Source organism: Oncorhynchus masou, chromosome 12 (assembly GCF_036934945.1).
Source record: "Oncorhynchus masou masou isolate Uvic2021 chromosome 12, UVic_Omas_1.1, whole genome shotgun sequence".
Taxonomy (NCBI): Eukaryota; Metazoa; Chordata; class Actinopteri; order Salmoniformes; family Salmonidae; genus Oncorhynchus; species Oncorhynchus masou.
In genome coordinates, this window is record NC_088223.1 from 81,741,768 (window position 1) to 81,758,091 (window position 16,324).

At 43.4% G+C, this 16,324-nt stretch overlaps 1 protein-coding gene across 6 annotated transcripts in view; it reads left to right on the top strand.

Moving 5' to 3' along the window:
• The window catches only part of gramd1ba (GRAM domain containing 1Ba), a 107,176-nt gene extending 91,378 nt beyond the window's left edge, over nt 1-15,798 (top strand). For 5 of the 6 annotated variants that reach the window (XM_064982173.1, XM_064982175.1, XM_064982174.1 and 2 more), the window contains 13 exons: nt 614-694; nt 874-989; nt 1,493-1,652; nt 4,898-5,087; nt 5,321-5,467; nt 5,762-5,886; nt 7,254-7,396; nt 7,733-7,836; nt 8,516-8,722; nt 9,117-9,207; nt 10,244-10,351; nt 10,537-10,657; nt 11,023-15,798. In XM_064982173.1, the coding sequence (XP_064838245.1) occupies nt 614-694; nt 874-989; nt 1,493-1,652; nt 4,898-5,087; nt 5,321-5,467; nt 5,762-5,886; nt 7,254-7,396; nt 7,733-7,836; nt 8,516-8,722; nt 9,117-9,207; nt 10,244-10,351; nt 10,537-10,657; nt 11,023-11,112 (1,683 nt within the window). In that variant the 3' untranslated portion in view covers nt 11,113-15,798. Of the gene's footprint in view, nt 1-613; nt 695-873; nt 990-1,492; nt 1,653-4,897; nt 5,088-5,320; nt 5,468-5,761; nt 5,887-7,253; nt 7,397-7,732; nt 7,837-8,515; nt 8,723-9,116; nt 9,212-10,243; nt 10,352-10,536; nt 10,658-11,022 lie in introns of those variants that run through there. The other variant, XM_064982176.1, reaches the window with a different exon arrangement.
• Nucleotides 15,799-16,324: the final 526 nt, after the last annotated feature.

The following is a 16,324-nucleotide window of genomic DNA, read 5'->3' on the forward strand; positions in this document are numbered from 1 at the left end:
AATGGAAATAGTCCAGATGAGTCATTTCGTTAATTGTTCAGGAGTCTTATCGTTTGGGGTAGAAGCTGTCAAGGAGCCTTTTGGACCTAGACTTGGTGCTCCGGTACCGCTTTCCAGGCGGTAGCAGAGAGAACAGTCTGAGTTGGGTGACTGGAGTCTTTGCCCATTTTTGGGGCCTTCCTCTGACACCGCCTAGTATAGAGGTCCTGGATGGCAGGAAGCTAGGCCCCAGTGATGTACTCTGGGCCATACGTACTACCCTCTGTTGCGCCTTACGGTCAGATGCTGAGCAGTTGCCATACCAGGCGGTGATGCTCGATGTATGTAGTTCTGTCCTTGAGCTGTTTTTGTCTATTAATGTTCTGTATTATGTTTCATGTGGACCCCAGGAAGAGTAGCTGCTGCTTTCGCAACAGCTAATGGGACCCTAATAAATTACCAAATAAAAGACCAAATGCTCACACAAACATATGCATGCACATACTTTATATACACACATGCGCAAATAAATGTATGTGTACATACACAACTATTGAACCTTTTTTATGACAGACGGATGGCTTTCCTATCAGGTTGGTGATATAGTATCCTAACCTTTTCTTGCTTCCCACAGCACTTTTTCACCTCGTTCGGCGCAAGGGATCGCACATACATGATGATGTTCAGACTATGGCAGAATGCTCTGCTAGAAAAGGTACGACTGTTACATGTATGACTGTTCACTTTTAATTCAAATACAACACTGTGGAGAGTGTATTGTTGCCAATTTAATCAAAGCTCACCTTTTCCCCCTTCTATCACTTCTCCCTCTTTCATCTCTCCTTTCTCTCTCTTTCTCTCCTTTCTCCCTCTCTCTCTTTCTATCTATCTCAGCCTTTGTGTCCCAAAGAGTTATGGCACTTTGTCCATCAGTGTTATGGCAATGAGCTGGGTCTGACCAGCGACGACGAGGACTACGTGCCTCCAGACGATGACTTCAACACCATGGGGTGAGTTTTGACCCCATAATCACACACACCATCGGTGACCCCGGTGACCATGGGTAAAGCGCTGGCACTGTTCCCCGTGCTGATAACGGTGACCGACAGCTGTTGTGCTTCCCTGTGCTGATAACGGGGACCTACAGCTGTTGTGCTTCACCGTGCTGATAACGGTGACCTACAGCTGTTGTGCTTCCCCGTGCTGATAACGGTGACCTACAGCTGTTGTGCTTCCCCGTGCTGATAACGGTGACCTACAGCTGTTGTGCTTCCCCGTGCTGATAACGGTGACCGACAGCTGTTGTGCTTCCCCGTGCTGATAACGGTGACCTACAGCTGTTGTGCTTCCCCGTGCTGATAACGGTGACCTACAGCTGTTGTGCTTCCCTTTGCTGATAACGGTGACCTACAGCTGTTGTGCTTCCCCTTGCTGATAACGGTGACCTACAGCTGTTGTGCTTCCCCTTGCTGATAACGGTGACCTACAGCTGTTGCGCTTCCCCGTGTTTTAGGTATTGCGAGGAGCTGCCGGTGGAGGAGAACGACGCCAATGACGCCACCACCCTCGCCAAGACGCCAGACGTCAAAGGCGACACCAGCCCCCTGTTGTCCCGCAGAGTCTTCCCCGACAACGTCCTGCCCTGCCCGGGCATCATCGACCCTCTCCTTCCCGTGTGTACCACTAGATATTAGACCAATTCTTGCTTTGCATCACCTACAGACAAAATGTATAAAGTGTTCTAGAGTCAGCAACTTATTCAGCTAGCCCACCTCAGACTCTGCTACCCAAGCCTGACGGGCCCCAACACTATACATTGGGTTAGGGATGGATAGGGCCTGTTTTTACATCAATATCTAGGATACAGGCAGGGCTCAGTTATCACTAAATTGATCTCAAACTTTTTAAAGCTGAGCCATTTGCTTGTGCTCTGCTTTGCAGTACAGTCACATCTGACTAAGATCAACTTCAACCTCGTCAAATATAAGACAGAGAGGAGAGATGATTTCACAGAAAAGAATAACGTTCCTTGAATTTTGTCTGAGATTATCATCACTGTCAAACACTCCCTGAAACACTTCGGCGAGCAGGCCTTTCTAATCGACCTGGCCGGGGTACCCTGGAAGGATATTGATCTCATCCCGTCAGTAGAGGATGCCTGTTTTTTTTTAAATGGCTTCCTAACCATCTTAAATAAGCATGCCGCGTTCAAGAAATGTAGAACCAGGAACAGATATAGCCCTTGGTTCGCCCCAGACCTGACTGCCCTTAACCAACACAAAAACATCCTATGGAGTTCTGCATTAGCATCGAACAGCCCCCGTGATATGCAGCTTTTCTGGGAAGCGAGAAACCATTATACACAGGCAGTTAGAAAAGCCAAGGCTAGCTTTTTCAAGCAGAAATTTTCTTCCTGCAACACTAACTCAAAAAAGTTATGGGACACTGTGAAGTCCATGGAGAATAAGAACATCTCTTCCCAGCTGCCCACTGCACTGAAGATCGGAAACACTGTCACCACTGATAAATCCACTATAATTGAGAATTTCAATACGCATTTTTCTACAGCTGGCCATGCTTTCCACCTGGCTACCCCTACCCCTGTCAACAGCACTGCACCCCCCACAGCAACTCGCCCAAGCCTTCCCCATTTCTCCTTCTCCCAAATCCAGTCAGCTGATGTTCTGAAAGAGCTGCAAAATCTGAACCCCTACAAATTAGCCGGGCTAGACAATCTGGACCCTTTCTTTCTAAAATTATCTGCCGAAATTGTTTTCACCCCTATTACTAGCCTGTTCAACCTCTCTCTCTCGTGTCGTCTGAGATTCCCAAAGATTGGAAAGCAGCTGCGGTCATCCCCGTCTTCAAAGGGGGGACACTCTTGACCCAAACTGGTACAGACCTATATCTATCCTACCCTGCCTTTCTAAGGTCTTCGAAAGCCAAGTCAACAAACAAATTACCGACCATTTCGAATCTCACCATACCCTCTCTGCTATGCAATCTGGTTTCAGAGCTGGTCATGGGTGCACCTCAGCCACGCTCAAGGTCCTAAACGACATCGATAAGAAACATTACTGTGCAGCCGTATTCATTGATCTGGCCAAGGCTTTTGACTCTGTCAATCACCACATCCTTATCGGCAGACTCGACAGCCTTGGTTTCTCAAATGACTGCCTCGCCTGTTTCACCAACTACTTCTTTGATAGAGTTCAGTGTGTCAAATCGGAGGGTCTGTTGTCCGGACCTCTGGCAGTCTCTATGGGGGTGCCACAGGGTTCAATTCTTGGACTGACTCTCTTCTCTGTATACATCAATGATGTCGCTCTTGCTGCTGGTGAGTCTCTGATCCACCTCTACGCAGACGACACCATTCTGTATACATCTGGCCCTTCTTTGGACACTGTGTTAACAACCCTCCAGGCAAGCTTCAATGCCAAAGGCAAGCTTCAATGCTCTTACATGCAAGTAAAACTAAATACATGCTCTTCAACCGATCGCTGCCTGCACCTGCCCGCCTGTCCAACATCACTACTCTGGACGGCTCTGACTTAGAATACGTGGACAACTACAAATACCTAGGTGTCTGGTTAGACTGTAAACTCTCCTTCCAGACCCACATCAAACATCTCCAATCCAAAGTTAAATCTAGAATTGGCTTCCTATTTCGCAAACAAAGCATCCTTCACTCATGCCGCCAAACATACCCTTGTAAAACTGACCATCCTACCAATCCTCGACTTCGGCGATGTCATTTACAAAATAGCCTCCAATACCCTACTCAACAAATTGGATGCAGTCTATCACAGTGCCATCCGTTTTGTCACCAAAGCCCCATATACTACCCACCATTGCGACCTGTACGCTCTCGTTGGCTGGCCCTCGCTTCATACTCGTCGCCAAACCCACTGGCTCCATGTCATCTACAAGAACCTGCTAGGTGAAGTCCCCCCTTATCTCAGCTCGCTGGTCACCATAGCATCTCCCACCTGTAGCATACGCTCCAGCAGGTATGTCTCTCTGGTCACCCCTAAAACCAATTCTTTCTTTGTCCGCCTCTCCTTCCAGTTCTCTGCTGCCAATGACTGGAATGAACTACAAAAATCTCTGAAACTGGAAACACTTATCTCCCTCACTAGCTTTAAGCACCAACTGTCAGAGCAGCTCACAGATTACTGCACCTGTACATAGCCCACCTATAATTTCCTTTGCACCCCATTATTTTTATTTCTACTTTTCACATTCTTCCACTGCAAATCTACCATTCCAGTGTTTTACTTGATATATTGTATTTACTTTGCCACCATGGCCTTTTTTGCCTTCACCTCCCTTATCTCACCTCATTTGCTCACATCGTATATAGACTTGTTTCTACTGTATTATTGACTGTATGTTTGTTTTACTCCATGTGTAACTCTGTGTCGTTGTATGTGTCGAACTGCTTTGGTTTATCTTGGCCAGGTCTCAACTGTTCTCAACTTGACTACCTGGTTAAATAAAGGTGAAATAAATAAATATAAATAAATAAATTAGAGTAATGAAATGTAACTAGCTAATAGCTAACTGCTCTTGTTCACATCTCCTGAGCACCCCAAGGTGGAACTGTTGCTATGGATACTCACACATAGACTAGCAGAAGAGCAGCCCTGGGAGTGAGGGGCAGAGACCAGCAGCTAATGGATACTAACAAAGGAAGGGCCTGAGTAGGGTAGGGCCTGAATTTTGCATGCATGGGTAGGGCTCAAGCTTAAAATTTATGCCCATGCAGGGCCCTCCCAAGATCACACCAGTGGCATTTCAACCATATTATCCCTTGCTGAGCTTTCAATTTTACAAGTATGTAGGCAGTAGGTAGGGCAATGATCTGTGATTATGGTTTGACTTGACCCTTCGCTCGTGACCCCCTCTTCCTCTGTAGTTTGATTTGGCCACCGTGGACGATTTCCCCCTGTGTCTCCCTGATGGCGAACTCCTGACCCTCCAGTTGCCGGGTTTGGACACCCGGAGCAGTGGTCACAGCAGTCCCGCCCCCTCGCCCTCGCTGGACTTTAACGACAATGAGGACCTCCCTACTGAGCTTAGCGACTCTTCTGAGACGCACGACGAAGGTTTGGGTCTCTGAAACATGCACATGCGTGCTCACTTGCACACATGCGTGCATACACAACGACTCATTCACTCACTCACACACACACACACACACACACACACACACACACACACACACACACACACACACACACTCACTCTGTCACTGTCCTATTCCTGTATATTAAAACACATCCTTTCACACATACACACACACTCACTCACTTGCTCTCCTTCCTCTGTGTGTGTGCAGCAGGGGAGGTGCAGGCCTTTCATGAAGACCTGAATGGGAAGCAGTACATGAACGAGGTGTACGAGTTCAGCGTTGACAAGATGTACGACATCCTCTTCACCGAGTCCACCTTTATGAGGGACTTCCTAGAGCAGAGGCGCTTTTCAGGTGACACCACAGTACCCAGACCAGTTTTACCTTTTTAGATCTTAATGATGAAGATTACATGGACAGGGGAGACCTGATCCTTGATCAGTTTTTCTCTCCTTCCTCCCTTGAGGTAAATCCTTATCTGACATGGCTGGATTGGTAAAGTGGACACCACAATAACTCACAGATCAGAATTAAAGGAAGGCAGGAAAGTTGCATTTTGAAAGAATTCAATGTGTGTCAGACTAAAACCTGGGCAAATGTTAAAGGAGTAAGGGCTGATCTTTCTGTCGGTCTTCACTCTTCGTCTAGACATCGTCTATCACCCCTGGAAGAAAGAGAAAGACGAGGCAGGCAACCAGACCAGAGAGATCATGTACACAGTCTCCCTCACCAACCCCTTGGCGCCCAAGACCGCCACCGTCACCGAGACTCAGGTGAGTGGAGCTTCCCAGTGGCAATGCAGGTCATAGAGGTTTTAAATGTTGTACATAGTTTGTTTTCATGCTTTGTTTCCGTTTGGCGTAACGTAACTACAGTCACTGTTACGATCACCTGTGTGTAATGCATTATGAATGCTATTACATTTACATTTACATTTAAGTCATTTAGCAGACGCTCTTATTACGGTTATGAATGTATTTACAGGCTGCTTTTGGGAGCCACGGGTTGTTATGAATGTATTTACAGGCTGCTTTTGGGAGCCACGGGTTGTTATGAATGTATTTACAGGCTGCTTTTGTTAGCCACGGGTTGTTATGAATGTATTTACAGGCTGCTTTTGGGAGCCACGGGTTGTTATGAATGTATTTACAGGCTGCTTTTGGGAGCCACGGGTTGTTATGAGTATTTACAGGCTGCTTTTGGGAGCCACGGGTTGTTATGAATGTATTTACAGGCTGCTTTTGGGAGCCACGGGTTGTTATGAATGTATTTACAGGCTGCTTTTGGGAGCCACGGGTTGTTATGAATGTATTTACAGGCTGCTTTTGGGAGCCACGGGTTGTTATGAATGTATTTACAGGCTGCTTTTGGGAGCCACGGGTTGTTATGAATGTATTTACAGGCTTTTGGGAGCCACGGGTTGTTATGAATGTATTTACAGGCTGCTTTTGGGAGCCACGGGTTGTTATGAATGTATTTACAGGCTGCTTTTGGGAGCCACGGGTTGTTATGAATGTATTTACAGGCTGCTTTTGGGAGCCACGGGTTGTTATGAATGTATTTACAGGCTGCTTTTGGGAGCCACGGGTTGTTATGAATGTATTTACAGGCTGCTTTTGGGAGCCACGGGTTGTTATGAATGTATTTACAGGCTGCTTTTGGGAGCCACGGGTTGTTATGAATGTATTTACAGGCTGCTTTTGGGAGCCACGGGTTGTTATGAATGTATTTACAGGCTGCTTTTGGGAGCCACGGGTTGTATTTATGAATGTATTTACAGGCTGCTTTTGGGAGCCACGGGTTGTTATGAATGTATTTACAGGCTGCTTTTGGGAGCCACGGGTTGTTATGAATGTATTTACAGGCTGCTTTTGGGAGCCACGGGTTGTTATGAATGTATTTACAGGCTGCTTTTGGGAGCCACGGGTTGTTATGAATGCTTATAAAAAATATTATGAATGTTGATAGCAATGTTCTTATTATTGATTATTTATAGAAGGTGCTAAAACATATAGAAAAACCACCACATTCATTTTCAGGTGACAAATGGCTGAATGTCATTTGCAGCCTTCCAATTGCCCTTATAGGCCTCTTTTGTTGTTTTCTGTTAACACAACTATTCCATATCTGTGTGGTTTAGACGCTGTACAAGGCCAGCCAGGAGAGCGAGTGCTACATCATAGATGCCGAGGTGATAGCACACGACGTCCCCTACCATGACTACTTCTACACCCTAAACCGCTACGTGCTCACCAGGGTGGCCAGGAAGAAGTGTCGGCTAAGGTGAGAGATTTCCCTCTATTCTTCCTATGATTGGAGATGGGGTGCTCCACTCTGTTAAAATTAGCTGTTAAAATTCCAACCAAAATTCCAACCAGGGTTGTGTTCAGTGGGGTTGTGTTCAAGTGTTCTGATTGGACATGTTTAGGTAGTACCACTTCATTTCACTCTGTTTAAAAAATGTTTTCTCCCTACTGAACACGACCTTGATAATGCAGTACTTGACTCCTTGGGTGAAATGTATTCAAAATGTATTAAAAGAATAAGTCAAATTTAAGGTTGACCAAGCAGGTGTAATGACGGTTGAATTATGTGTGTCTGTGTGTGTGTGTCCTGCAGGGTATCCACAGAGTTGCGCTACAAGAAGCAGCCGTGGGGGCTGGTCAAGGGCTTTATCGAGAGGAACTTCTGGAGCGGCCTGGACGAGTACTTCAGACACTTAGGTCAGTTGGACTATAGTTTAATCTAGAATATGAATGGTATGGAGCCTGGTGTCATTCTTGGAGCCTAGTATTTGTTAGCCTGATCCACCATTCTGCCAGCTGTGCTCTCGTTTCACTTCACTTAATCAAGAATCCGTGTAGCGAAACAGAATGTAAGCTCGCGAGATCAGGATGGTGGTGAGAGGCTAGGGATTTGTCTTTCTTAAAACATTTAAATCAACTGTATTATCACTTGAGAAACTAGAATGAGTACTCTTTAGATAGTGCTTAATCACCAGGATAAATGATTTAAGTAAATATTTAACTCAAAGAATGACGTAATTTATTTTGCTTAAACCTGTAGTTTGCGTGCCGGTCTGTTTCTACTTAAGTGGGTCCTTTGGTAGTTGCCTTGCCAACAACTCACAACAAAGAAGTAAATAGCAGAAACATACTGGCACCCTGGCTATTGAATCTCTCCATGATTTAGGACCCAGGTTCTGTGAATACCATACAGAGTCATACTGGGTTGCATCCCTAATGGCACCCTATTCCCTATATAGTGTACTACTTTTGACCAGAGCCTTAGGGGCCCTGATCAAAAGTAGTACACTGTCTAGAGAATAGGGTGCCATTTGAGAGAAACTGTGTTATGCAGCTTGTGAAATAAGCATAACCCCTTTCCTTTAACTCTTTCCAGAGCTGGAGCTGAGTAAAGTGGAGGTGGTCCTGGTTGAGCCCCACAGACAGTCCCCCAAGGCCAGGGCTCTACGGGCAGGGGCATTGAGGCGGCGGAAACGGCCCTTGATCCACCTGCGCCCCCCCCACATGGACGAGGCCCTCAGCCCCGTCACCACCCCAGAGGACGAGGAGGTCGCCCACCACCATCGCATCAAACAAGTGGCAGGTCAGACTGACTGCTGATGACTGTTTGACTCAGAGTATGATGTACATTTTAGGACACCCTTAAGCCTCATGAGCAGCTGTGCTCAATTGCTAATGAGTTTTCAATCAGACCTGGGTTCAAATAATATTCAAATTCTTAAGATGCTTGTGATTTGTGTTTTCCTGGCAAAATGGAACAACTGTCAGAACAATTGCCACAATGTTTGTGTAACACTGCGCTGTAGATTTTCATAGCGATTGTCATCACAAAAACCTGTACTGTATTAGGGTTGTGAAAAACAAAAACGTTTATTACCTGCAGCTGTAATATTTGATTAGGGCAGGAATAAAGCATTAGCATTAGATATTGCGTGGCTTTTTGTATTGATCCAAAATGGTCACCTGTCTTCATGCAGGTTCCACTCAGACCAGACACATCCCGGACCATGTCCCAGGGGGCCTAGCGCTCTACAGCGTCTCCAAGCTACTCCTCATCATCAGCTTTGTGTGAGTATCCTTCCACCACCACCCTGGGGGGCTGTCACCACAGCAACACCACGGCTGGTTGTTTGAGATTCTCTTTCATGTGTTTACTGTGAGGTACAACCATATAAATATAATTACTAGAATGGCCAAAGCCCCTCAAATGTCCATTCTAGTAACTCTAATTCTATGGGTGGAGAACTATCCATTGAAGATCCCATAGATATCTCTGGTCTCTACTTTTCTCAGTTGATGTTGAATGTTTTGGGTGTCATTTATGTGTTGAAGTTGCCTGTGGTGACTCATCTGATTTAAATCTGTCCACTTCAACTTTTCTTGTTCTTGGTGTACTAAAGTGGAGAATGTCAAAAGGTTAACATTAATGGAGACACCTTTTGAAGACCGCGTCGTATTTGCTAGCAAAGGGTGGTGCTCTTGCTAATTAACTGTTACTACACTTTTTAGCTAACTACCGTAACACTATTGTTTAAAAAAACAACAATCAAAATACTGACGAGGTGTCTCAAGTTGTGATAACATTTTAACATTGTGACGCTCCATGCGTTTCCACTTTCTAGGCGTACTGAAACCAAACATTGACAATCGAATATATTTTCTTTTTCCCTCTCTCCTACTACTCTAAAGCAGAAAAACCCTATCGTCTTGTCTGGTGGTGTGTGTAATTGTCCTCTCTCTCTTTCCCTGTCTCCATTCATGCATCCTATAGGATCTGTATAAGGTATTCAACTTTTTTCACAACACCATGTTGATTAGATTTGTTTGTGTTTGATGGACTTGGTTCACCCCATACATACACTAGACATGAGTGTTAACATATCCTTCCTTTGCAGTAGTTAAAGGCATGCACATTCCAGGGGAATCCTGCTATCCTTAGTCTAACATAGATTTATGTCATCTCTACCTCTCTCTCTCTTTACTCTAAATATCTCTCTCTACTTTACCTCTTTCTCTCTTCTCTACATCTCTCTCTCTCTCTGTTTATTCTCTCGCACTCTCTGGCTTCACACTCTCTCTCTGTTTACTCTCTCTCTATCTACAGTCTAGTATTGCTGGTGTTTCTGAACATGATGCTGTTCTATAAGCTGTGGATGCTGGAGTACACCACACAGAGTCTCACCTCATGGCATGGCATACGACCACAAGAAAGGTACTTCACACAACAACCCATATCGATTCCAGCCCTGTTGAATGACTTTAGAATTGTATGTTAGTCCGTTTTAGAGTTTAGAACATTTATTAAAGTGTCACTCCACAATATGACAGTAATTGACCAGACAAATTACAGATGAAAAACAGTGTTTGTGTGTGTTTCTCGATCTCCCCTTCTCTTAGTAAACTGCCCCAGACCCAGATGGAGTGGGCCCAGCTCCTGGAGTCGCAGCAGCGTTACCATGACGACGAGCTGCAGAAGTGGAAGGAGATCATCAAGTCGTCTGTGATGTTGCTGGATGAGGTGAGACAGCCAATCAGTGGAATACTGATGGCCTTCGCATAACTGACCAATTAGGTCAGAGAAGGATTGTTCATTCACAAACTTTACCATTTGAGAATGTGTGTGTGTGTCATAGATGGTTGTTCAAACACATGCAGTACTGTATTCAATGTGACGGCATGTAATGTGTATTCAATATGATGTGAATTTAGGAATCAACTTAATTTACGAATGCTAAAAATCTTTGACATTGCATATACTTCCTATTGTCTTCAATGCATAATTTTCAACAAAAGAAAAAATGTATTATAAAAAATGCATGATTTTTGCAAAAAGTTTTGAAGTCGAGCTTGTGAAGTTGAAATGTTTCCTTTGTCCCTCTACAGATGAAGGACTCGTTACTAAACCTGCAGAAGGGCATGGGTTTAAAGGACTTTAACTCTGAATCGGATGAGAAAGGGAGTCGATATCACTGAGAAATAATCCCAAGGCCACCAGCCGGGACATTATGTGCAATATCTAACCAACCATTCATTGGAACTCTTGGGCAAAGAACAGAAGGATGTTCTATTGCAAGGTGGACAGGGCCACTCTCCCACTGCCTAACTTCTGGCATGAAGTGACCTCATCACCATCAGGGCCGGAGTGGGACGGCAGCCATCGTTGCATCATGTGAAAAGACAGCAGTGATGGTCCTTGTCATCCAGAATCCTTGGGACGTCCCTACCCCATTGAAGTTTAAATTTGAAATCGTTTAAGGTAAGGGTTAAGGTTAGGTAAAGGTTATAGTGAAAGTTAGCGTTAGGGGTTAATGTTAGGGATTAGGGTAGGAACGTCCCAAGGATCCCAGATAGCACTAACTGTGCCGTGACCCACCTTGGCCTGAACTCTGAACTTTTTATCACCTTGTTTTCCGAGAATGTCGTACTGTAAAGTTTTTTGTTTTGGGGGCCACGTGCGGACTGGGATGACGTGGGGGACCGGTGAAAGCATGCAGTTTCTTGTCTCCGTCTGAAGAAAACAAATTGCTTTCCTGGTGGAGATGTGTATTGAAACCTCTGCGTACTCTGTCTCAGACTGGGTAAGGGGTTAGTACATAGCCTTTTAGGAACTCTTGGACAAAGTTGTGGAGCTGCAGTATCCTTTTTTTTTTACATAACTTTGGACTCTGGGAACAGGTTACGACCATACCGGAAAGATAATCAGCATGCAGTGTTTCAACACAATCCATCATTTCTAGGATAGAACCACAAAGAATCAAAGTATATTATAAATGAAAATATAATTCCGTATTTATTTTTTGTGGAAGTCAATTGCAGTCAGGGCACACTTTTACCAGGCTTCCGTGGTGTATCAGGGCAGGTTTCCCTGAGAGCTTGTGCCATGGCTTAGTTATTCTCTGTTTAAGTGTTCGTAGTTTTCTAAGGCATGTTCTCTACTGTGTGTAGAGTAGCCCAACCACTTTTGATTTGTGGACAGGGGAGCTAGCTATAGCTGTTAGCAGCAGTGAGAATATATTGGTTGTTACCATATATGGATGAGAAAGCAGTCTGCTTTTGCAGAGGTACACAGTATGTTTTGATGATGCAACCCTCTTCCATAAACAGGACATTCTTTGCCCTAGCCAACCCCAAACGCTATCTTAACGTTGTGCTTAGGTTTTATCCAAACATGTCTCCAACCTTGTCCTTCAGGATGATTTGTTTTAGGGTACGGATATACCTATTCATTGTTGCCAAGATTTGTGTGTCAACTTTTATGCTAACGTATGTTTTTTCAATTTGGGCAGTATTCTTGTCATCTTTTATTTGGCCACTTTGTGTTGTATCAATTCATCTGTGGCCATCCTGTCCTTGGCTTGAATAGAATGTACTCAGAGTGTACTGTATAGGCCTTGGTATGTTCCCGAAGTGATTTTACACATGCAATGGAGCTTGAATTTGTCCCTACCTGCGCTACATAGATCATTCATGTTTTCCCCCCAGTATTTGTTACCAGCCTAAATACTGTCAGACAGAGAGAATAATGACCAGTGTTATGATAATGTGGATGTTATACTCTGTCACTCTATGAACTTTAAAGTGTCCCGCTTTTAACCAGTGAGGGAGTAGACAGTATTTTAGGGAGGGTCTTTTTTCCGTAGAGACATTTACAAAGGGATACTGCAGCCGAACTGAAGTACGGCAATTACAACGATGTATTTGATGATTAAAACTGTGAAATTCCTCATTGAAAAATATGCTTGAAGCTGGAAAAAAAGAATAATGCATATTGTACAGTTCAGATATTTATTGATTTATTTATGTACAGTGTTTACGAAAAATGTAAAACAAACGTTTGGGGAAATGATCAGTGTTCACCCTCTGCAGACCTGTATTCAAATACCATTTGAAATTATTTAAAATATTTCAGCTTTGCTTGATTGAGCTTGTCTGGCTTTGTGGACCAATAGAAAAGTCCTAAAACTGCAAACCCCAACAACTTGGTATTCTAGGCTGGCTAATGCAAACACTCAAAGTATTTTAAAAATGTCTAAATGTATTTGAACTCGGGTCTAACCTTCTGTCGTCCCAAAAATGTCTGCCATGGGCTATATTCTGGCATATTGGATGTGTCAAGTTGACGCTATCAACCATTACCACTTTGTGTCTGTCGATTTTGTCTAATTATTTCTACTGTGGCCGAAGCTATCTGTTTAGTATCTCCCGCATCTGTCTATGGAAGCATATAGCTATCAAAGTACATTTTATTTTCAGATTGAATTTTGACTGCTATATACTTCCATATTTGCCAGCCACACATGTATTTATCATTGACTCTCTAGGATTCTTATGATGACTTTGGAAACAAACAAAGCCTTGTTCAAAAGTTGATTCAGCCACTAACTGGTGTGTTTGAGGGATTGGTTCACGGTGTGCAGAAATAACATTTACATTTACATTTTACATTTAAGTCATTTAGCAGACGCTCTTATCCAGAGCGACTTACAAATTGGTGAATTCACCTTCTGACATCCAGTGGAACAGCCACTTTACAATAGTGCATCTAAATCATTTAAGGGGGGGGGGGGGGTGAGAAGGATTACTTTATCCTAGTATTTTAGGGAGCCAAAAGAGCCAAAAGAATGTCAGAATTGAAAAATGATATGCATTGGGATACAATGCTTTAGCCATGGGTTGTATTCAGTAGGAAGCAAACGAGCCAAAACAGATCCATACCTGAATTTGTCAAATAAGATACTCATTTTTGTTTTCAGTTGCACAACATTTTGCTGTGGTGTGCACTAATGAATATGACCCTGGACTCATTAGCATTGCACAGAGAGGGGATGGGTTCAACTCACGTACATTCCAAAAAGAGGAGGGTTTCATCTGAAAGAAGAACAAAAAACAATATGGATTGATACAGTCGGTAGCATTTCATACAAATGTTTGATTGCGAGTCATTTACGTTATTGCAGAATGATTTTCCCCGACTCCCTTGCACTATGACATGGTTTAATGTTACTAAAATGGCCATTTGACCTTGTTAATGTCAAATTGCCCAATTTTAACAATGACAACGTGACAATTCAGGGCAGATTTATTTGTAAGAGAAAGGGCCCATGATAAGATTACAATGACCTGTACTGTACTTTACATTTTTTGCCTGTATCTCACCATGGCAATCATTTCTGTTGACGTTGTGGCACTTAGAAGAGGAGTAGAAAGCGGTCAACCAATGTGGGACGATGTGCAACTAAAAAGAGTATTTGGGAGGAATAGTAAGGTATTCTGAGGTAATAGTAATCTCTTCCAAATGACTTGGTGACCCTTAAAGATAAAACTATTAATCTTATGCAATACATGTATTTAATGAATTCACTAACATTGACAGCAAGATGCCTTCGTTTAGGGTTTCTGAAAAACTTGAGACCCTTGTGGACCCTTCGATAGTGAATGCATGCTAGCTTCCTGTCCCATTTGTTCTCATTCACAATCTGATGTGTTCTATGCATGGGTGCTTTATATTGCAGGAATGCCTCAAATAGCCCAGAAAAAAATGTACTCTGTTCAAACTACATGAATCTAATATATTGGAAGTTGAAAGCTTGAATGGTCAGCAAGCATGTTTGAGTGTCTGAGAAAACAAACAAAATATATTGCAGCCAACGAGTAGTGTTCTTCAAAAACCTGAAACTGAAAGAGCTTTACTCATTTGAATGCTCACAAAGCCACAGACCTGTTTATGTTTGCCGAATTGCAGAACATTCTAAATAAATTCTTAACAATTTGCAGAATATAGAGAATGTGTTATACTGAGTATGAGACATAAATAGCTCATTGAAAGGATGTATTTTAGAGCTTGTGGTTGTAGTTCTTCCACTGCTCTGTGTTCGCTACACACTTCAGTCTGAGACTTCCATCGTTGAAGTCGTTTGTGGTTATGTCAAAATGAGGGGTGTTGTACCAAACAGTCATCAGCGATCGGATCATGTCAAACCAATCAGATTATTTTCAAAACGCTGCTTTACCTGTGTGTGTTCTGGCTCTGGCCCAACTTGTCCGTTTCTGGGACCAATTCAGAACAGTTAGCATTCTAGAAATCGTCGGGGAGCCGATCCAGACTCATTGTGGGGAAGAAACTATTGTCCGTGGGCGTGGCATAACGTTGGGCTGGAGCAAGGAGTTTGGGTAGCCAGGTAAAGAAGCCTGACCAATTCTTTCAAACCCTTCACTTCATTACACACACACCTCAGACAGGTGCAATTTCTTCCAATTTTGTTCCATCTCAAACACTGTGGTATTATATCCTCTGTATCAATACCAGATGTTTTTTTTAAAGCCTTCTGAACTCCGATATATGACTGAAATATTCTGCTGAGGGGAGGACGACTCATAATAATTGCTGGAACTGGAATGACATCAAACACATGGAAACCATGTATGATACCATTCCAGCCATTCCCGTGAGCCTGTCCTCCCTAAGGTGCCACCAACCTCCTGTGGTATACAGATAATATATTGTATTTCTATGTTGTGTATCGTTTGTGTACACAGACTAGTGAAACCCTTCTGCGCTGGTCGTGGTTTTGGGAAAAACTTTGAAAGAAAAAGATTCTAAAGGCTTTATTGGTTTGTGGAGGAGAGATGGAGGGAATGAAATAAAGTCATTCAAATAGGTATTTTCTGTCTGACTCATCCCTGCAGCTGTCTGTTTCTGTCCATACCAATGAATTGTGATATTTCTTCAATGGGGGATTCTTCAGTACCCCCTTGAGCAATGTTCACATTGACCAAATGTAGCACTGACAATTGGAAGCATTCATTCAGTTCAATTAATTTATAGTCACTATTTTCATTCATGCAATTTAATCTAATAATGATGCTTCCATGTTACTAAGACATTTGTAAATGAGACATGCATTTTATAGCCCTATTAAATAAGAGGAGGCATTTCGAATGTCAGCTGTTAATCATTGTTCATTTGTGTCCTTGCTCGTTATATCAGAGGTTGTTTAAGGTTATCTGATGATGCGTAGCAAATGGCACCCTATTCCCTATACAGTACACAATTTTTGTCCAGATCCCTACATAGACATACACTTCGAGACATACTGTGCATTCCCTACATAGGGAACAGGGTGCCATTTGCGAAGCAACTAGCTCTCTCCCAGCAATGATTCGGTGAAAGGTGTGGACTCTTCAG